The sequence below is a fragment of the Haemorhous mexicanus genome, chromosome 1 (assembly GCF_027477595.1).
Source record: "Haemorhous mexicanus isolate bHaeMex1 chromosome 1, bHaeMex1.pri, whole genome shotgun sequence".
Lineage (NCBI taxonomy): Eukaryota > Metazoa > Chordata > Aves > Passeriformes > Fringillidae > Haemorhous > Haemorhous mexicanus.
In genome coordinates, this window is record NC_082341.1 from 124077966 (window position 1) to 124101175 (window position 23210).

Below are 23210 nucleotides of genomic sequence, written 5' to 3' on the forward strand. Positions count from 1 at the left end.
TCTTATGTTTGATGGAATAAAGTTTTGAATTGAGGCTGAAATCTGTGAGAAGATATCAAAGGCCCCTGGCTGTAGCTTGAATTTATATGCTGGAAGTTATACCAGTGCATTTGATGGGATATGATTCCTTTTTCTAGTTCTTTTTCTGCAGGAATATCTTTTCTTCTAGCCTGCCTATAGGAGTTTTCTACTTGTTCTTCAGCATGTTGCTCCTGCCAACAGATGAATAGTTCAGTTCCCAGCTTCCATGGCACCTCAGCATTCTGTTCCCTAATACTGTAAATGAAGGAGTATGAGTATCCATCTTACAGACAAAAGGAAATGCATTTTTTAAAAAGAGGTCATACAAGGATTTTTAAAAGTTTCTTCAGTAGTTTTTCTAACTTAAGGGCCTGATTGTGTTTGTACCAGCCCTAACTGTTTGAAAAGGTGATTTTCTGGGACACTGTTTAAGATGGTGCTTTTTGGGGAACATAGTAATGAATAGCACGTATTCACCCTGAACTATGAAGCTACTATACAGTTATTGTTGTATGTGAGACTGTGCAAATGCAAAGGTAAATTCAAGCCAGTATATTGACTCCTTCATGATGGCAAATACTTCTGTCTCTAAATGGCAAGAATATAAAGCTCTGGCAATTTCCTGAGAACCTTTGCACTGCAAAAGAAGACATTTGGAGAATGTATAGAAATTCTTGCAGTAAGATCCCCTGATTTACTGCTTTTCCCAGCCAACTTCAGAAGATAAAATTGCTAAGGAACTATTATTGGACTCTAAGGAGAAACTATTGAAGAGGAGGAAGCCACAACATGATTGCCTTTTTTCCTGGGAAATGCTGTCACTACTATTACAGATTTCCTGGATTGCTCTGTGGGTGAGCCTGGTTTATTAGTTACCACCTCAAACACCTGTAATAGGAAGGACTGCTATAGTATATAGCTTGTCCCACATTCTTAACCTTAAGTGTCAGTTGAAAAATTGGGAATAATCTGACAAATGAGAAAAGTAACAAATTTACTGAAAATGATAACTGTTCCACCTTTATATCCTAGCTTCAGTCTCCTGAAGGTCTTTGTAACTGATGTGACATGATCAGTGTAAAGCATGCTCAGTTTTCCAACAGATTAGTAATTAAATAGCCTAGATATAGAGTGCATTAAGTATTAGTCTGAATCTAATTTTTATATGCTGGATGCCTCTTTTCCCCCAAATCTGAGGTGAATTTTCACTGTAGCACTTAAGTGCTATAGTGAAAATTCACCTCAGATTTGGGGGAAAAGAGGCATCCAGCTTATAAACTTGAGTGTTTTCAAAGGTTTATGCAGATGTCTTTCAATAAGCTATTAATAAAGAAAAGTTGAAAATGGAAGTTGAAAAGAACAGTTGAAAATGAAAATCAACTGAGAAAAGTTGAATGGAATTCAGCTGGAGAAAAATCTCTGGGCAGGGTAAGTCAAATGAATAGCACGGGTGGTTTCCAAGTGTTTTAATATCTGTGTTGAAACACTTGGAGAGGTCATAAAAGTTATGTGAATTAAGGTGTGAAACAATGAGACTGAAGCAATAACCACTTTTAAATGCCATGAAATGAGCTTTGAATCTGCCTGATTGTTTCCTCCAGCAACTGCAGTGGGTCATTTCCTGTCAAAAATGCAGTAACTGATGTTTGAGCATATACTCTATAAATTGTGGTCTTCATGACATGAATGAAAGATTTTTAATATGAATAACTTGAAAAATAAAATTGAATGGAAGTTAGAGCTACTTTTGCCTAAAAGAAAGATATAAAAGAAGCACTGCAGTGATTCATTCTAAAATGCCAGTTAGCTTACTGTTTGCTAGGCGTGTACTCAAATATTTTTACAAGACATTTTGAAACACCTGCCACAATTTTGATTAGGCTCCCATTATGTTTCTAGTTTCAAGTCAAATGTCACAGCTGATGTGCTGTCTGGATCATGAAAAACTGAAGTGGCTGCTTCACAGTATGTACGATGGATGGTTTTTCATGACATTGAAAGCTGCTGCTGTCTGGGTATTTGGAGGTTTATATTTTGTGATGTTTCTTTGTTTTATAATTCTAAGTCTTTCCATACAGAAGTATGGACAGTAGCTATCAGAGAATTTTGCTGTGCCACTGGTACTACTACTTTTAAATTCAATTTATAATTTTTGTAGCTAAGAAAGTCAAACATTGTTGGGCTGGTACAAATCTCATTTATCATAGTTTGTGGGACATGCAGCAGATAGTTCTACAAGGCCCTTGTAATAGATACATAACAATACAAATCAATGCTAATGATAGTTGTTATGGTGTTTTGTACATACCTGGACCAAACTTACTTCCTTGGCTAGCTTTGGGACATTTAACAATAAAAGTTGCTTTATTTAGTAGCAGGTTACAGCATGGAATGTGAATTGGTCTGCATGGGATGAGGGTCATGCCTCTGAATTACTGCAGGTGTCATCCTTAAAATCCTCCCTTGACAAGCCACTTCTATTCATTAGTTTCTCCTTCCTTAACTTTTCCTGGTTTAAACTCTTGTCAGTGCATTGCTTCTCTTTGGTCGCCATTCTAGAAGAGAAATAATGTATAATTGTGGAGAAGGATGTAATAACAAGGATGGTAATGTGCACAAATGGCATAAAAACAGATCTAAGAAGGATGCAATATGATGCAGTTTTTCAAAATGAGACATGCTGGCAGGGAACTCTCTCACATTCATGAAGTCAGTCCTGGTGTGGACACTTAGAAACCAGAACATTCAGCATGGGCGCCTGGAATTTTTGGTTTTTTTAGTGCAGCAGTATGTATGGTACCTTCAAGATAGCTGCCTTAATCCTAAGGAATAGTAGTTCATGGAGAAATATTTAAAGGAGGGTACACAATCATGCATTACTCATTACTTTATAATAGCAATTTGAGGTATTTATGTCACATAAAATGAGGCCCCATCAAAATTTTCCCCGAGTTTGTGGAGGTTTAGGTTCCCATTTTCACTTTTTACTGTGGTGCTGTATCAAAGGTAGAAGATTAAAATGCAAATTTGCTTTAGATTCACAGTGTACTGTATAAGAATGAGGTTGTGTCCTTTGAAATAGGAGTGAGCCCTCTGTGGAAGCTGACTGTGCTCTGGTTTAAAAATCCAAGCGATAACAGCAATGTTTTATAGGCAAGCTTTGCAAATTTGAGCATATTTGATAAATGTGGTCACTCTGTGAAATACAGTGTTAAACCAGTCTGGTGCATTTGCAAGCATAAATTTTATTGCAAAACATTAATTAAAAAAAAATCACAATACAAAAATCTGTAGTCACTAGTTCTGCGCATAAATTCTGAGGTTGCTTTTACTACACCATTTACTAGAAAGTATTATTTCATACATGCAATTCTGATAAATGTTTTACCATCAACCTGTGACTGCATTTTATTTTACTTGCTCAGAAAAAATATCAGAATGAGTTTTCTTTCTAATGAAGGTATTGAATTTTACAAGAAAAAGATTGGTTTTGCAGTGGGAAGCTGAAGAAGTTATAGCTTACTTTGAATATTTGTTTACTAGTCTCCATTACTAATAATTTGCATCAAACATGGAGTTCTTATACATTATTACAAAAATTAAGATAAAATTTTCACTTTAAACTCAGTATCCTTTAAATATCAGAAACAAGGAAAAGAGATAATTAACAGAGGAGACTGACTGTTAACAGGGGCATTTACTGTGGATTCAGCAGGCAGCTGACAGCCAGGCAGCTGCTGGAGCTGCTGGGGTAAAATCCACAAGGTCTTAACAACCCTGGAAATTTCTATTTCCAGTGACAGATTTGGAACTGCCCCCCATGACAGAATCTGAATACTCTGTGTTGCTTGATTATTCATGTACTGGTATACTATGTGTCTTTGGTATTTTCTGTATTCTGTATAGTAGCATTCATTTGAATTCTAAAAAATCTGTCCAGGAAAAAAAGAAGAAGAATTCACCAAGCAGCTAACTCATTAGATTAGTGTTAGATGGCTAATTGTTATTTATGGAGGCTCTTTCATTTTTGGGTCTCTCTCCAGCAAAATAAAAGGAAGAAACGAAAAGTGAATCTAGAGTAACAAAAATAGCAGATAGGATTAAAAGAGACATGAGAGACAGAAAAGGAGAAGCATTCATGGTCCACAGCACCTGAAAGATGCCAGGCTTCACTTGTGGTGGCTGAATAAATTAGGCCTGCCTGAGTTAAAGTTGTGTGACAGAAATACATATAGACAGTTTGCTGATTATGTTGACATTATTTTCTGTTAGACAAATATTTATAGCTAAAGTAAATTACATTTATTTTTAAGGCTCATAGGCTGACTCTTGCTATGCAAGAAGACTGACATCTAATGAGTAACTCAATCAGTACCGATGGCACCAAGTCTAAGGTAGATGTGACCTGTCATCCACTACATCCTTTATTTTTCTCTACCAACTACAGAGGGAACCAAGTTGATTTAGTTTAGATAAATAGCTTTGATACAGAAGTCAGATGGGTTAAATCCCACCTTCAGAGCAGAAAGACCATGAAATTTTTCTCCCAGACAGGTGAAAGTTGAGGCCTGCCACCCCAGAGAATGAATACAGAAAAACAGAAGGTGAATGGCAGCATTGGTAAGCCTTTAATTCTAACACCTCTTTGTTCTTTAGTATCCTGCATTACCATGGCCCGGGAGAAGGTACAAGGGTACCTGGTGTTTTTTATCCGACATGTTAAGAATGGGTAGATTTATTAGGATATCTCACAAATCTGAAGTAAAGCTTTTGGCTGTAGGATCACTGCCAGTTTTTGTCAATGTGCTAAACTATACTGACTGTGCTGTTAAAGGTTTGGATCTTTTTTATGGTGGTGTATGTAATTGTCAGGGAACACCTAATGTGAAGTACAGTGAGAGTTCATGATTTAAGTGTGTGAGGCGTGATATGTTATATTTTTTTGTATAACAAATTTGCAGAATTTAAGGATTATTTATTGATTGTTCCTTTTTAAAATAGGTATATATTAGGCAAATAGACTGACTCTGGCTGTGTTAAAATAATTTCCCACACTGAATGGCAAGTAAAATGATACATATCCAATAGTTTTCACATTCCTTGCAGCCTTGACTTCTGTGCTCCAGCAAATCTGAGCATGAAGTGTGATTTAAATAGATACACATTGTCGAGCTTTAGGGAAGCCTAAGAAAGGCTTCCTTAAAAACATTCCTGTGTAAATCTAATCTCCTGGGTTGCAGTGATGCTTTTTGATTGGAATTTATTATGTCTTTAGTTTCATACTGTATATTGGTTGTGCTGCAACTTTATCCTATTCAGCTATGGTATCAATCTGTTCTTGAAAAGCTGTGTACTTATGAAAGTGCATTGAAATGCAGGAGAATTGAGAATAATCATTGCTGCATGGCATTATGGGTGTTTAAAGAAAAGTGAAAGAAGAAATGCACTGGGATCAATATTTTGATGAATTCTATGGCAAGCAAGACTTTCCATAGAGGATGCTAATCTTAACCCTCTTTTAGTTTCTAGTGCCTTATAGGAGCTCCATGGTTCTATAATACTTATGCATGTTCTCTTGTGGAAATACCCCCCAAATATAATGCAGACAACTTCTGCTACTTCTGTACAGAATCCACTGCTTTGCTTCTTCACACAGCAACTCCCAATCTGGCTTGGCTGTGTTGGGCTTTATCCACATGTACAGCTGGAGAGGCAAAGTGCAAACTTGCGTGGAGAGGGAAATGCTGGTATTGCCAAGTAAGGTAGTAAGCAATACTAGAGAGATACCTTTTACCTCTTTCTAATATCTACATACACCCAAAATTTGGATGTCTAAAGATTGCTGAATATTAATTAACACTGTCCTCATGGGTGCAGTCCAAAGGCAGGTAATTTTTTAGGTAAAAGAAGCTTGATTATGGGCTTTGACACCAGCAGATGAACAGAGAAGTGACTCTCTTCATTTTAGTGTCCTTCTCATCTTCTGTGCTTGTTACTTGTAGAAATAATCCTGGCAGTATCTGTTTACTTTACTTGTTCAGGATGAAGTTATTTTTATCCTCCTCACAGAGTGTCATTCAATCTAAAATGATTAATCTTTGCTTGTTTGCCAAATTTTTTCCAAGTTTTGTTCTTCCACCTATTTGCTTGGTGACTGATAGCTGTTCACTCTCCCAGTGTGTCATCTGACCCAGCAGCTCTGGATTTTTCAAATATCAGCATTATTCAACATTATTTTCTTTCATCTTTCCAAAGTATTGGTGCTTCAGTGATTTTATTCCTGTTTAAAAATAAAAATGCCTTTTTATACTAGTTAATCTCTGCTGCTCTTAGGGCATAGTCTTGCTGCTTAATTTGGACTTTTCCTCTATTCCGTGTTATAGACTTCTCTCCTTTGCCCTTATTTTTAGTCCTGATACCAAGTGAAAATAGAAAACATACTCCAAATGTCCCACCTTTCCTCTGTGCATTCAGAATTAGGCCATGAAGATGGTACATACTGTACTTGGTTTAGTTTTGGATAAAATTTTCCATTAATCATTTGTCTTTTGGGATTATTTTTTCCCTCATGTACATACAAACTGTTAGTTTTCAACAGAATGGAAATTGCTGAATCCAAAAAGGAATTTTTAAGAAATCACCTTTTTGTGTGACCTTCAACAGACTCCTAAAATGAGAGAGAGTTATTCTTGTGCATATTTAGGCTTTAACACCGATGGGTTGTTTATGATTTTCATAAAGGCAGAAGAAAAACAAGACAGAGATTCCATCAATTTCAAACAACCCTGTTTCTGATGGGCTGGGTGCCAGTGGATCTTCAGCCAGACACAGCAGCAAAGGAGCCCTTCCCTGGTGCTGTGCAGAGGAGCGTGAAATGAATGGGGACCTTCCTTTCTCCATTAAAACTCTGACACAGAGTAATGTTTTTTTGAAAAGTGCAGTCCTGACAGCTGTGAAAACGTGATGTTCCTGCTCTCAGCTCCAGAGGAGAGTGTTGCAGAAAAGCTTCCCAACATTCATTAGCCATTCTGCATCAAAACTGCTGTCTGAGGAATATCCTGGTCTTCAGACATGTTTGCAGCAAAGTCTCTGCTGAGGCCTCTGCTGAAGGTTGCACTTATTATCTGTGGTGTTGGGAAGTGTGTATTTGACAGGTAGTGGGCTGCATCTATTGGCTCTCTAAGCAGCCTTCAGCATGACAGCAACTTCATATTATTTATACCTCAGCTTCTCTCAAGAGACTTAATTTCTCAAAAAAGAAAACTCATTAAAATAAATACAAAAACTTCAAAAGAAATTATTTAATGTATGTAATATAAAGTGTTTTTTGGTCTCAAGTTATTATTTTAAAAATGTATTCCTGCAAATGGTTAATGTATAGAAGAATTGTTCATGGGCTGAAGCAGTTTCAAAAATCCTGTTGGCAGTTAGTACAGGCCTGTAGGCTCTTCAGTGTTCTCTTTAACACTTCCAGACTTTCCAGACACAATCTCAACACCCCTTTGTTCACTCTAGGCAATGGTATGGGAACTTCTTCATTACACACAGGGTAACGAAAGCTTTCTGGGATGCAATCTACATTTGGAGTAGGGGGCATAACACCCTCTGACAGCCTCTGCCCTGATGTTCATAATAGCAAAAGCTGACCTCTGAGCTCTATAGGGTGCAGCACACAACGTGTGCCATGAGGGGAGCTTGTAGATAGTGTGTTTGTCAGTAGTTGAGGCAGGTAACCCACAGAGACACACTGCAGAAGTGAGAACTTCCTGTGTTGCAGCAGTGAGATAGTGTGAAAGGGCTTTTAGGGAACTGGCCAGATGAGCTGAACTTATGTGTGCTTCCAGCAGGCAGAGGAGAGATGCTGAACACATGCTACCTGCCATCAGAAGCCCTGTGGTTGCCAAGAATTGCAGCTACACCATTACATAAACCATCACACAGTACACATTGTGCAGCCAGACAAACTGTTTGTGTGTGAATGGCTCTGTGTAGGTGTGTGGGGAAGTTCACACATGTTAACAGGTTCATGTTTTAAATTTAGTACCAAAAGTTAGGGTCTTTTATAGCTTGAAGTCATCACCAGCAGACAGTATTCACTTCTTTTTTGAAATGGAGAGAGAAAAATGGAGGTGCACGTAGCATGATAGAGCAAATTTGTCCTGTTAAAGAAGGCTCAAATACAGATTCTATGCTATAAAGGCCAAAGAGCAGCTCTGGTTCTCCTACAACACTGTAAGCCATGTCACTATTTTAACCCTTAGAAAACTGGCTAGCTCACAACAAAATAACAATAGATCTTCCCAAACCATCTCTTTGAATGTGATAATTTAATTCAAGTAGCATAAAGCAATTAGTCTGTGTAAAGAACTTAAAATAGACAAAGCTACTTTTCTTTTTTTTTTAAGTAGCTATTTCTAGCTCATTAGGCACAGAAAAATCCTTTACTCTCAGCTTTTTGACTGCACTCCATCAATTCAGCCCAATCAACAGATTTTCTCAATCCAGAAACAAAGCAAAATGAAACAAGGGAAATTAAATAGTGAGTAGATCAGGCATCTCTGCTCAGCTTTCAAGGCTGCTATTAATGTTTTTTTTTTTCAGTTATGACATGCTGAAAACAATAAGCCACCTGAAAACTATGGCCATGATTTTAACAACTGCATTATTTTCAAGAAAATTGAAAATCCTGTTTTTAAAATACAACTTTATCCGACTCTTTTGTATGTATTTTCAGCCTAACTTGCTATTCTGCTCAGAATTGGGGAAAAGGTTTCATTAATTGGTTAAAAAAGAGACACTCCTCCCAATATTGATCCGTCCTGGTATGCAGAGGAATAGCCTGGCACGTCAGAGTCAGCAAAAAAGACTAAAACCTGCTCCCACTCATGCCACAATATTTATTTCAGAAGCTGTTACCTATTATTTTATATAAAGTATACACTCCTACAGGCCTGGGGATAGTTTAAAATATTTCATTGTTATGGCTATTCTGCAAAATGTCTTTTTCAAAAAGGCCAAGCAGTGTTAAAGTGACTGGACTTTCAGAGCAGGCAGGATTGATGGAATATATTACCCCACATTTTTATGGCAATGGATGGATTTTCCTTGACACAGGCAAAGTATGCTTTCTGCATGGCTGGGGACAGTGGCAGATTTTTTTAATTAACATTTGAATCTATTATTTATGAGTGCATTCCCTGATGTCTGAATCCGAGGGCAAGCCCTGATGTGTTTGATGTGGTCTCTCACAAGAGGACTTGAAAGGACCTCCACCTTACAAGTGGAGAGACCTGAGACTTTCTGCATGACTGACTGCTCCTGCCTGTCAGGCAAGGACAAGAATTCAGGGACTAAAGATTTCCCAGTTCTCAATGTCCTTGCCCCAAACATCATTTTCTAAGGAGAATCATGTGTTAGCTCACTGCTAGTTCCCAAACTTGCAGATGTTAACAGAAGACCTTGTTGTTAAGGCAGGCCCTTTTGACACCAGGAGCAGCCTAGGGCTGTGAATTTCTGACAAGCTGCTCAACCAGCACATCATGCTTGGGGTGACAGGCGCGTTCAGCCAAGAAAAGTGAAAACCACTCTGGAGTTGTTCCACTTCCTCCAAGACTGACCCACCAACAGTGTCAGTACTCCTGACTTGGTGGTGCTGACAGGGCTGGAAAATCTATCAAAGCAGTCACTCAGAAGGCAGCTCTCTTTTATCCTGAGTAATTATGAGAGTCAGGCATACATTAAGCACATGACAAATAATCTACATTTTCTGTGGACAGAAAACTTTTAAATTTCCAACAAATTTACAAATTATTTTGTGTTGCGAGCATTTAAAAATGTTTTTAGGAAGTATACCTAATGCCACAGGGTTTATATTTAAAAAGTCTTTCTGTAATTTATTTAAATTTCTGTTCTCATTATGTTTTCTACAGCAGAGCAGTAGTTGTATCTCTGTGCATCTGAGATATTCTGGTGTTTTACCATCAGTGAAGAACTGCTTAAAGATGGTAATATGTGGCTTTTAGGCACAGAATTCAAAAACACAAACGCTTGTGTGAGACTGAATGTGACTGAGACAAAACAGTGAGCTATGGAAATGACGTAGTAGTTTTGCACAACCAAAGGAAAGGTCAAAGTGCTTACAAAAGTACTTATTACCCTACCCATGCTACCATGTATCTTATTCTTTAATTGCCATTAAAATGAATGTAAATAAAATGTGAAGGGATTGTTTAACAGAAAGAAACTGAAGCAGTCGAATATTAACTTTTTTTCCATAGAAAATGTATGTTCCCAACCTGAAGAATTAGACAGTGTTGTCCATCAGTGGATATTTTTTGCAGTCCTTCAGTAGGCAGCTCAATCTGCACAATGCTGTTTCCTATAGACAAGCAGACTGACTCTGCATATAAATGCATGTTGGCATTCAAGGTCATTTGGACTCTTCCAATTCAGATTTCAGAAAAGGTATTGCAGTTCTCAGAAAGGAACTGCAGTTTTCCATAGGCTTTATATGTTACGAGTGACTGAATACACTGACCTTTCTGAAGCAACTTCTGGAAAATCTACAAGGAGCTTCACTCATCAGCAGTGGTCTTTATTCAAGGTTTGCAACAATACTTTTTTGATCTCTAAAGGCATTTTTTAATCAATTTATGAATGATGATTTAATGTAATAAATAATTTGTGATACTTGTTTTTGGTAAGGGTGACTTGAAGAGGCATGGACCTGCTGGTTATTAAAACAGTGTTTTGCTGTTCATGTACTTTTTATTGTGTTGAATGATAAACTGTGCCTATGATCATAAAATAAATTCACTTTTCTTAAAACCAGCTTTCAATTCTGTTGTCCTGTAGTTAATAAAAATTGCTGAAAAGTACAAAGGGAAGAGAAGCAAGCAATTATAGAGATAAAGGAGAGCTATTCTTGAGAAGTAGCATTTATAAGTCACAAAAGATATATGATTTCATATCCAAATAGCTGGTTGCCATTAGTCTTTTCCTTAGGGTAAAGTACTCCATTTAGAATCACTCTTTTGATGAAAAATTATCTTACAAAAATTTAATTCAGGAAACAGAGTTTGTTCTTTCCTAGTGACTGTCTTTCTACCAGCTTTAATGACCCTGAAATTAAAGGGCTCAGAGACTGTTAACACTTGTATTCAGCTATGGGGCATTAAATTACCCTGCACAGGTCTTAACAACTCAGCTCAGAGTTCTCAGTTGCATGTCACAGATAGTATTCAAGCAGTGTCCATCCATATACTAGTGTGTAGCTTTACTCGTAGAAAGGGCTTGATATCAAGTACTTCTAAATGTCAAAGCATCCTAGATAAATCTAAGAATACTTACAGTTGTTCCTTTCCAAGAAGGTCAACTAGGTCTAAAATGTTAGGTCCTTTTGGTACCTAAAGGAGGATATTAGTTTGTTTCCCTTCCTTATTCCGAGAGTCCAATTACTTTTCATTGCCAGTGCAGTTGTAATGGTATGAAGATGAAACTGAAATATTTATATGGTGAACTATTGGACTGCGAGCAGGAATCAAACCATCACACAAGAATCTGGCTGCTCCTGATCCATGCTTGTAGTGTAGCAATTCAGAGGTAAATTTGCCTCATGTTAATTAGACATCCCTCATTCATTCTCTTCTTCAGTCTCTTATGTCTTTGTAGTAAGTTCAGTCTTGTCAACTAAATTCAGAATAATGTATAATGATTGGTGCTAATCATTTATACTGCTATTAAGGCCATTGGTCAGGAATGTGTACATAGCAAAAGACAGTTATTGCTGCCTTCAAAATATTTAATGGTTATGGTCATAAGCAATTAGAAATTATTATTTTGAGGACTTCTGTCTCCTGGGCATTTAATAAACCAGAATAGAAACTTATGTTACTCAAGACTGAATTAAACAAATGTGAACAAACCTTCAGAAACTTGTGTAAAATAAACACATTTATTAACAAAATGTTAGACAAATAGAATGCAATTCTGCCATCTTTGTTCACTGATTGCCTTTTGCAGTCCTGAAAACAATGATATGCTTAATTAAATACAGTACTTCCCTTATAAGACTTATAAAGATTGCCCATTTGCTAAGTTCAAGTGCTTATTTAGAGAGAACTTAGTTGTTTTTTTTTTTAAATTCTCCATCCTTAGTGTCAGGAATGTTTTACAGATAGGCAAAATTGCTACACACTTGAACTAAAGTTTTAACACTTAAGTAAAATATGAAGAATACTTCAAAAGTCTTTGACCATTTTATTAACAAATATGTTTTTGTTAATATGTAGTGGCATAAGATTAAATTCAAAAATCATTAAGTAAAATATATGCTTCTGCAGATATAATAAGATAAAAAAAATAGTATTTTAAAAGTACTAAAAATCCCTCAACATGTTATCTTCTCTGTGCTTTCATTATTCTTTCAAACATAGTGCTTATTCACTTTATTTCAGCTGTAAGGCTTCTACCTTCACCTCTGTCTCACTTAAGAATCCATTAAAAATTTATTAATTCCTTTAAAACATGCAAAACAATGCAGCTTCCAGGAAGAAGAGCCACATGGCCAAAGAGCCACAGAATATTCACTGCAAGAATATTGATAAATAAAACATCAGTTAATTACAGTTTAAGGCTAAATCCTTGGCTGGTGGAAATGGGCAGTCACTATCTACAGCAGAGCCCAGATGTAGCAGTCGACTGCCAGCTTCAAGTTCTAAGTCATGGCAAGTTGCTTTGTCTCTCCATAAAGCAGAACATTGTCTAGCTCAATAGTATTTCATTGTAATTCTTACACATCCTAGGAAACTTACATTTTCAAAGACAATATGTTGATTTTGAGTCCACACCAATTATATACATTTGAAAGTAGATTTTCTCTGAACAGTTAAAAGAAACCTTGGTTCAAATTATTGCATAATATGAATTTAAAAAATCACAAAAGTGCATGTATGTATGTATGTATGCATGTACGTATGTATGTATGTATGTATGTATACATGCAGAAGGAAGCCACACTGCCACTTGCAGTGCAGCCAGCTACCCCTCTAAGGCATTTATTGCTGTAGATACAGGCCTGTGTTGGGTCACAGGGTATATTTACATGAATGTAAACTTTATCCCTTGGTTTGAGAGACCCCTTGGGACGTCTTCATTTTAGGGAAAGGTGTAAGGCCTGGAACTGCCTGGAAGCAGCAGTCCTTTATTTTAGGACCAGCCTCACGGAAATTGCAGAATAAAGGTTTTATTGCAAAAATATTCTGCACCAAACTGGTAGCTAAGTTAGTATATCAGCTTTATGGACTTTAGAAGAGCAGATATTGAATGATTTTTTTTTTTCCATTTTCCACTAAGGTAATTTGGCAGAAACAATATCAAATTTCCCATTAGCTTCTTGAATTCTGAAGTGGCCAAACTTAGAATGGCAACTGAACACATTGAAAAGCATCAGCACTAGGAGTAAAATGTTTACTTCCAGCTCCTAGAAATCCATCTCAATGACATTTCTTCAGCAAGTGAAGAGTTATATTTTTAACTGCAAGCATGGTCTCTGTGCAGGTTGGTTTGATCAGCATTTCAGGAAGCAAAAATCCAAAATGGCCAGTGTCACGCAGCTCGAATGCAAATGCATATGGGATGCCATTTTTGTAAGCCCAGTCCATAGAGCTGCCAGAACTCACATCTGAAAGAGACAATTCAGAGAAAGCATTATAAAATGTTAAATGCAGGTCATGCTGAAATCCCCAGAGGGTTCTTGTGGCATTTTGTGTCTGGGACTCAGTGAGTATTCTTGCAACTCCAGCTGTTGCTTGCCCTGATCCTGAACACCCTTCAGAGAATAGCATGAACACTCAGCACCTGGTGAAATGTGCTTAGCATAATATGGATTAGTCCCTTCATTTTCATAGGAAAAAATATTATAACTGTTTTGTGTAAAGCAAAAATTTAATAAAACTGAATATCTGGAATAAAGCCTCAAACCGTTCCCGACTCCATGTGAACACAGTCTGAAGCTTTCTTTCCACAAAGATCTCCCAGCTGCACTGGAGATTTCTGCTGCTCCTAGCTCTAAATTGGGTTTTTTAGGCAATTCATTTGCAGTGAGAAGGAGGAAAGTTGGTAATCTGCCATCTTCTTTTTAAAATGCTTTTAAAATTATTTTAATTTGTCTTACTTTCTCAACATTTCCCCACAGAATGAGAGCGTTTGCATAGGTGATGTCTTAAACAAACCTTCCTCAGGAAGAAGTGTGCTGCTTATGCTTTCGTTATCTCCATATGTTGATTATCCAAGACACATATTTTTATACAGATAAATCTCTCATGTGGCCTGCTGTAATCTGTGCAATTCTCTCATCAATTCACACTGCTTTTCCTTTGACACATTGACTGACTGCAGTGTAATGAGCACAAGATGATGACTATGCTGTGAGATGGAGACCCGTGATAAGTGGAACTGTAGCTGAAACACAGCAATGGCAGAGGAGATGCAGGAGGTTACTTGTGAAAAGTCTTTAGCTTTTCACTTTTTTCTATGTCTGTTATCGTTAGCCACAGCATTCAGACCTCAAGGTTTCAGTAAAGAAAAAAAGTGTCTTGTTAAAACCTGTTGAACTTCTTTTTCTTTTACCTCTGTACAGAGAGCTTGCCTGACATATGCTGTTACAACTTAGCAGTGCATTTGCAGTATCTGCTAAAGATATGGTTTTTAAGATCTTAGTTCTTCTTTTTAAAAAACCCCACAGTTTTATATGATGTGAATATGTTATTTGCTGGCTTTTGACTCTCAAGTGCGTTTTAATCTCTTATTGCATCAATTGAGTTAATCTTACTGCAATCAGCTGACTGAATCAGTTGCAAAACTTTCTTCTGCCTTCCTCACAACGCAAAACCGGAACAAAGTTCAGTTTAAATAGTGTTTACATTCTTTGTTATAATAAGGGTTTTCTCCTTCTTACTGTAGGAAGGTCAAAGTCACAAACCTGCAGAGGGAAACTTACACAAAGTGCTGGATGCAGGGCCATATCTGTATCTTACACCATAGGCTGACTGAAGAGCATTAACAGCATTATAGGCTGCTGATTCCTGGGGAGAAGAAAATCAAATACATAAATTAGACTTTGAATTAAATACTGTATTGTGATTGGAACCTGAGTCAATGGATCATTGACCTCTGGCACAATGCTGTATTCCACGAGTCTGTGGCAGCTAAATTAAAATTATTGTAAAGGATAAATGCATTATTTATTTTTAATGACAGCAATTCCCTGAAAAACTTGGTTTTGTATTAAATAAAAGAGCTCTCTGCACCATGAATGATCAGATGTTGTTTGTAATTATAGGTATATATGTCAATTTAGCAACACAACAAATTTAGATGACATGTAAGACCATGAGATGAAATAATCTTTTTTTAATGCAGTTTAAAAGCCTGCATGCATTTAGTGAAGATGAATTTCCCAGTTCACTAAACCTTGTCTCTGCCGGGCTTGTGAAGGAGAAATGATGTCTTGTTGACACTCACAGTGGTTCAGTGAGCAGAGTGGGAAGAAGGAAGGAGACAAGTTCCACTCCTGAATCTCTGATCAGCAGGTAAATGTTCACTGCTGGTTTAACTTTCTCTGGGGCCTGATGATTTAGTCTCGGAGAGCTCTTTCCATTGTTTCAGAAATGTGATTTCAGTCCTGTAGAGGTAAAATCAGTGCCTGCATTGCAGCAGCTTGCAGCTGAAAGGCTGTTTAGGAGGTTCATGGTTCGTCCTGTGAAACTGTGTGCAAAAGGCCTGGCCCATGGAAAATTCTGAGTCACATATGGATAAGGCATCGAAACACACAGAACGGAAAAGGAATATTACCCCAAAGAAAAGGATATTGGCAAATTTACAGTGCAGGCTGGGAAAACACAGTCATCTCTTTATAGAGAACAGGAAATTATTATCTTTGGAGCTAGAAACTCTGGACTTTGAACCACTGCATGAAGCTGCAATGGTTGTTTTAGTTGTTTTATTTCCTTGAACAGGTTTGTTTGGTTTATGCAAGTTTTCATAAACTCAGTCCTTGTTATTCATCAGGCAGTAATTGAATACACTGGGGAAGGATTACCCTCTACTTGCCTTTCCATTGGTATGTTTCTCCTAACCTTCCACTTGTTTGCCCTTGTCAGGAGTTGGGATTCTGACTTAATCCTTGGTCTGACCCATAAAGGCTTTGTCTGTCCAAGTAGAGAAGCCAGAGAAAACTGCTTTAAATGTCATTCCAGAAACAAAAATAAATTCCTTTTCACTTCCTGGTGTGCAGGTAGGGCTTTGGTGAGTTTATTTTAACTCCTCTTAGCAAATGAAAGAGAACATTTTTACTCCATTACAAACATTAGTTAGGCACAACCAGAACTTTTGGTTTTTTCGCAGAAGGACGATGGTGCTGGAGACTCTCCCCTTTTCAGCTTGACCTTTTGCCACCTCCACTGGAGAGTGTGTGGAGGCAAAGACTGCTTAACTCAGTGTTGCTAGAACTTCTGCAGGGCTGGGATGTGGTTGCCAGCCAGTGTAAGGGGTAACCTCTGATTCACCCCAACACCAAAGACGAGAAGTGCCTGTCCTGTGGGAGAGGGGAGAAGTGCTGTCACTTGGCACTCTTCCTCCAGATGCCTTGACTTCTGAGTTGTGACTCACAAGACCCATGATGGGGTTGGAGTTGCTGGACCCTGTTGGGGTGGTGGGGTGGCAGTGTGAGTTCACCGTGGTGGCTGTGGCTGCACAGGGCCCGGGAAGGGAACTCCAGCTGCGGCCAGGAGCTGTTGTCTGGTGCCTGCTCTGTCCCAAGTACGAGACACTGTTGCTCAACCAAAATCTGCAAGCAGCTGTGCTTACCATCTCAGGGTCTTGGTGAGGAGCTGGGTTGGCCTGACAAGAGGCTTGATGCCAAGGGAACAGGAGACAGGGCTCAGCTGGGAGAGCTGAGAAGGCTGGAGAACAAAGTTCTGATAAAGGCACCATGGCAAGTAGAACATAGCCACAAATGAGAAGGCTCCCTGTGCATGAGTTACACACTGTACAGCAATGAGACAACAGATAATCCTGTTGAAATCTTTCAAAGAAATAGTTTGGCAATGCCCATTTAAAATCAGCACAACAGTAATGAGTTCTGTGCAGAGGCAGAAACTATCTGGAGGTCAGACCAGGAGCATCTCAAGTCCATGTCCACCACGTGGGCACACATCCCTGGGCACTGTGAACTTGAAGCTCTTAGCCTTGAGGAATGCAGCTGGCTTCCACTGTTAGACCCATGTGCCCCAACAAGGGACCATTCTCAACTGCATCATACTGTGCAGGTTGGATCCTGAATAAATCCAGGCAACCAGTCTTTGAACACCCTCAAGGAGAAAATACCACATAAAATTACCAGATTTTTGCAGAGATGTACACAAACTCAGTCATGCCATATAAGTTCCCTGCAAACACTAAGGCAAATGACAGTACAGGAAGAAAAAGGATGAAAATCAGGTGAAATTTAAAGCTCTTGAGATGGATGTGTGTTTCTGCTGGTGTTTTTTTCAATCTAAAAGAGTACTTTCATTTTCAGCATCTTAAAAGAGCAGATTTCAGGAGAGTGCTAATAAGAGAGTTGTGACTAAATTAGAACAGAATATGCATGTTGTGATCAGTACACAGCTCTCCAGTTTCAAAGCAGCTCTGAATAATTGAACACTTTAATTGAAATGGTAACTGACAGCTCACTAGAATGATCTGACCCCGACAGAAACAGCCTTTCTTCTGCTCAAAATTCATTGTAGCCCACTGTTAGCACCAAAAGCTATTTATCTGCTATGCATGTGGGGTCTTACTGTTTTCACTGCACTCCGCCCACGTAGACCAGCAATGCTCGTTCCATCAGTGTCGGGAAACAGAGATCTATCACTTTCCAGCTCATTGCAATTTCCAAGAGAACTGGAGAATCCAAAACCTCAGCCTAAGTCATCATTTTTGGGACTTAAAAACCATATATTTGTGAGCCACCAGGTGATGGAGCCTTTGGCTTTAGGCAAGTATTAAAGCACACTAATAAATAACCAACAAATATTCCCTTAATTTTCACTATGATCCCTATAATGAGCTTTATAAATAACAGGAAATAACGTCAGTTTCCTATTTCAACCTCTCTCTTGTTTTTGATCGACCACAATGAAAAGAAGTATGAAGTTCAAATACTGACAAGATATTTAGAATTGGTATTTAGTTTTCATTTGTCCATGGGAATTGTTTAAAATAGCATCTTTTTCTGTTCCTTTAGGTCTGTGCTCCGCTCCCTCTGATGAGAAGCCTGATCTAAGGTCTTGCAACCTCAGGAACACCTTCTAAACATCAAAAATTGGGATCCTTTGGTCTAAAAGCAATGGGTGGAAAGGCAGAATGTGCATGAGCTGAGGGGCAGTTATGCCCAATCTCAGAATAGAATTATCCCTTAAGCAACATGAACAACAATATATACTGGTATGTGTAAAAACTCTCAGATAAATCTTCCTTCTCATTACAATGAATTTCCCATCTAAAGCATCTGCTATTGCTTTATATTACTCTGGACATTTTAGTCAGATACCCAGTAATCATATACTTGCAGAAAAGCTGCTGATTCTTCTTAACACTACCTCTTTACCTTCTTCTCAGTTGTTTGTTCCTAAAAAAAAATATACTTGCACCTGCTGATCCTCAAAGGAATGAGAACTGCTGATTTTAAATTCCCAGTCTGATTTTTTTGCTAACTAAATAGTCATCAATTCACTTGGGGAATTCCTTTCTCCTTGTCATTACCCAAAAGAATGTGAAGGTAGAATAATAATAAAAAAAATTCATAAATTTACCCACAGTCATTACAGGGTTTGGTGATCATTCCCCACAAGTCTCATATTTTTAGCTCCTCTGGCTGCTAAGTTAACTTCTAATTTGCTCTGTTTCACAGGAATGGCATCAGACAGAAGAATGTTTAATAGCAACTGAAATTAAGTGTCTCAACAGAAATAAACCTAGATAGAGAGTTTAGTTTGTGGAGTCCGGGCTGCTCAGCCTCCTGAGGGAACAGCTGAGTGAAACTTCAGTGAAGCCCCAGGGACTGACATCATTCATTCTGCATAGGATAAATCTAAGGTGCAGTTAAGCTCCTTTGGAGAAAACTAGCTTAAACCAGCAAGTTAAAAGTAATTGTAACTTTCAAGGTCAAAATGGGAGATAAATGGAATATGTAATTTTACTCAGGATTGAGGGTGAAAGAAAGAGGCTTGGAACTGGTTGGTGCAATGTGGGTCTGTGAGCAGGAGCAAACAGAGAGCAAAGCTTAGCCATGTGTCCCTCAGAGAATAAGCCATAAGGGGGGTTTTATGAGCAGGAGGCTGGCTAAAACAGACCTCAGACTACAAGCAGAGGGAATAGCTCTGCATTTGGATGAGCCTGGAATACATGAAATGTACTCATCTGTGAATCAATAGGCTTACATCAAAAACTATTTTTAATTTATTTTTTTAATATAGAGAAGCTCCTGATTTTAATTACCTGCTTGTCTGAAAGGGTTAAAAACACTATGTCTGACCTGAATGATACATAGTGCAATTGAAACTTTAATTTTGGTGAAATCTAAGAGATTCCTCCTTGAACTGATAAACATAAACAGTTTCAATTTTATTTTGTTCATAACATTGAAGATGATCTTCTTTGTGCTCCTAGTATTTAAGTTCTGAGCATGAAGAGACATAATTTCAGCTAGATGCCCAAGGACCTAACTGTGTAATTCCCATTACAGTTAATTAAATAAAATTGTAATAACTATAATTAAAATTAGGGATTTATCCTATAAAGTAATTTAAAGGGACTGATGGATGAAAGGCATGATACCATTTTAATCAAATCACCACTGACTCATGGCGAGTGAAGGTTATATAACCAGTAATGTGATTGCAAGTGGATCCAGAATAAATACTCCTCAATATTATATATGTGCAGAGTATTGAAGAAACAAGTCTTCTTGGAGCACATTCTCCAGGCTTTAATGAACTTACCACACAGTTGAAGTTTGGAATGGTTGCATATTTGTAGGAGTAAGGGTACAGCAGCATCTGTGCATAGGCATGGAAGGACAAATAAGCTTTTATTTGTTTCCGGTGTTTGCGGAGAAAGTGAGCAACAGCCTTTACTTCAGGCTCAGACTCGGGAAAAGGACCACAGTAAGTGTCATCACATGGGTGTAGTGAAGCTCCTTCATCTAGAGGTTGAAAGAGAAAGATGGTGGTGAACAATCACAGAGAAATTCCAGGGGTCAGCTTCTGGCTCAGCCTCTTTTGGCCCACGTACAAAAGTGTGAAAAGCAATAAACAAATTAAATTGCTTTTTTGTGCCTGATGGGCATGAGCCTGGGGGACCTCAGTGCAGCAATCTGCTTGTTCATCTCATAGACACACCAAGCTCCCAATCAGCCAGCTACAGGTGATCCTCCCCAGAGGATAAATTCTTTCCAAATGAAAAAGGAGAACCTGACTTCACTGCATTTTCTTCCTGGCTTTTTGCATCAGCATTGCAGTGTTAAAACTATTGATGGGTCTCAGTTGGTCTATTTGAAATCAGAGGGCTATACCTCTTTCATTGGTCACTCCCAGGGCAAATCTAGCCTTTTACAGCTTTTACTTACTGTTGTATTCTCTATGACAGTGGTGGTTGTAATGGTAGGTAGAAAACCTCAACAGGATTTATCTTAAAAAAGATGATAATAGCTCCTGACTACTGCCTATTTTCACCCCTGCAAACCTCATGGGAAAAAAAAAAAAAAAAGAAAAAAGATGAGAAGAGAGAAGCCACATGGGATGACTGCTCAGTCAGCTAAAACAGAAATTGCCTCAGTTTGCACAGGGCTTAACTTCAAGTTTGGGGCAGGGGCTCAGTTTTGAGGATATCTTTGTGTCAACTTGCTCAGGTGGCAGCAAGCTGCACAAGAGTAACCTACATATAATATGCCATGAGGTACTGAAAGATGAAACTAAGGAAAGGAGATGTGGTGGTGGCTCCTTTATAATTTAGCAATTCTGGATCTAAGCCATTGTCTCATTTACAGTTTAGGGCCTGGGCCTAAAAGAACAATATTTATGCAAATGTACTCTGCTCTTTTATCTGCTGCAATTTCAAAATACCACACATTTTAGACTGACCTGCAGAATAATAATAGTTTGCTTGCAAACTTCCCTGGAGCCATCAGGGACTTACAACAACAGTGTTTTATTAGCTTTCCTTTGTATAGTAAGTACTGCCACCTTCAATTAATATGAAAAGAGCTGTGTGTGAGAAGGCATAATGCTATCAACTAAAACAGGGTTATGCAATCAACCTAATGCCAAAAAAAAAAAAAAAAAAGAAATGTAAGAATTTCATGCTGCAGTTTCATTTGTAAGATAAAAATTGAGGCTACCATTCAATGGCCACAGGTGGGGATTTCAAAGGTATTAGTGCTTGGATTGCAGTGGATATGGAAGGGTTATAGAGAGGGCAGATGGTCTTCTCCATGCAGAACAGATGGCCACCAAGACATCCAAATCCCAAGAGCACTTGATTTCTTATCAGATAATGTAGCTGCAGGAGAGCTATTGAACAGTCTCCAAAGCCTTTGCCCCTTTTTTTTTTTTTTAATGGATACTTCATCTCCTGTTTCAGTGTTGTATACTAAATCATGGCAATGGATAACACTGTTCATAAACAGTGGATCCCTACAAGCTAATGATAAAATGACCCAATGGTAAAATATGGCTCAGTTTAGAGACTTCCAGGGAAGGAAAAAACCTCTCTAAACTGTTCAGCCTATTATGGTGAGCCATGTACCATCCCAGAGGTAGTTAGTGCTTTACCTTAAAAGAAGCTAGCTGGTGATAAAAAGAGGAGGTTTCCATGGTGGCCTTGGATAATGTAAGGGTATGCTCAATTTTCACACTGGAATTTCTTTAACTAACTCAAGAATGAAAAAAGAGTTGGACATTTCTAAGTTACAGTCATGAGAAGCAAGTGGAATTGTGTAAAATGTTACCATGCTGCCTTGTTTTTGTACCTGATAGCATGCCAGGGGAGGACAAAGATCCAACATCCATCATGAGACCAATGAACAGAAATGTGTGCCAAGACTGATAAAACCGGCGCTCTGGTACAGAAGGAAGACTGTAGGATGAATGAGCTGGAGCTCATTCAAGCTGGAGCTTGATTTTCAAACTTCCTTGCACCCACTTCTGCCAGTATGGGATATTGCCCTCAGTGAGCAGTGGGGTGCACTGAAAATTGGGATGTGCTGGAAATTTTAACTCCTACTGTTGCTGTCTTGGGGATTTGGATGCAACCGCTTTAACTAGGTTTGCCCTATGACTTAAATTAATTCTAAGTACCTGATTATTTCCTTAAAAGTTGCTATTATTTCAATATCATTAAACCATTGTACTAGTTATTGCACATGTGTGTGCATCTCAAGGACCATTTCTACCCAGAGTTCTTGCTGCCTGTGTGCAATTTGTGTGCACTCTTTTGAGTACAGGTTGCTGCAACATGAAATCTAGCAGTGATACGGCTCTTGGCTTGGTCCCCAGAGAGTCATAAAGCTCACATCAAAGTCCTACACTAGAAAGAAAGAGGAAAGCAGATGGGATGCTGTGTTATCAGCACTGACTAGCTCACTGCTGATAGCATTTGGTGGCTTTGCTGAGGCTGGAATCTGCCACAGCACACCTGCCTGGAAGCCCCACCGTGAAGTTCAAGCCTGTCAGAAAACTCTTAAGTGCAACTGAACTTAATGGAAAGGTTTTTACAAGCATATGCAGTTTTAAATGTTAAACTCACCATGATTACAAAGCTTCAAAGTGTGATATGATCCAGACTCTTCTCTGACTCATCTAATATCAGATATTAATGAGAATGCCGGGTGAGGTGACTGGTCAGGGTCATCAGAGTACCAGTCAGCCCAGTTGATGAAAGACCTTTTTATTCTTCATTAAAATAGACAATTAGACAGACTTTGGGGTCCAAAGCAGGAAGCTGAGCATGTGCTTTTTGGGATGAGAAGCAGACTTGAAAGAATTTTTATTTTTTAAACTTGGGGTGGGGACCTGTCTTTCATGTCAGTGCAGGGGAGAAATGCAACAAGTAGGGGATTATAGCACACAACACATGTGAGTATTGTTACA

General features: G+C 38.3%; 1 protein-coding gene across 1 annotated transcript in view; it reads right to left on the reverse strand.

Annotated features, from left to right (window-relative positions):
• Positions 1-12009: 12009 nt before the first annotated feature.
• The window catches only part of CPA6 (carboxypeptidase A6), a 45410-nt gene continuing 34209 nt past the window's right edge, over positions 12010-23210 (reverse strand). The window contains exons 8-10 of the mRNA XM_059844549.1: positions 20064-20266; positions 15020-15104; positions 12010-13702 (exon numbers count right to left, since the gene is read on the reverse strand). Of these exons, the coding sequence (XP_059700532.1) occupies positions 13515-13702; positions 15020-15104; positions 20064-20266 (476 nt within the window). The 3' untranslated portion in view covers positions 12010-13514. The remainder of the gene's footprint in view (positions 13703-15019; positions 15105-20063; positions 20267-23210) is intronic.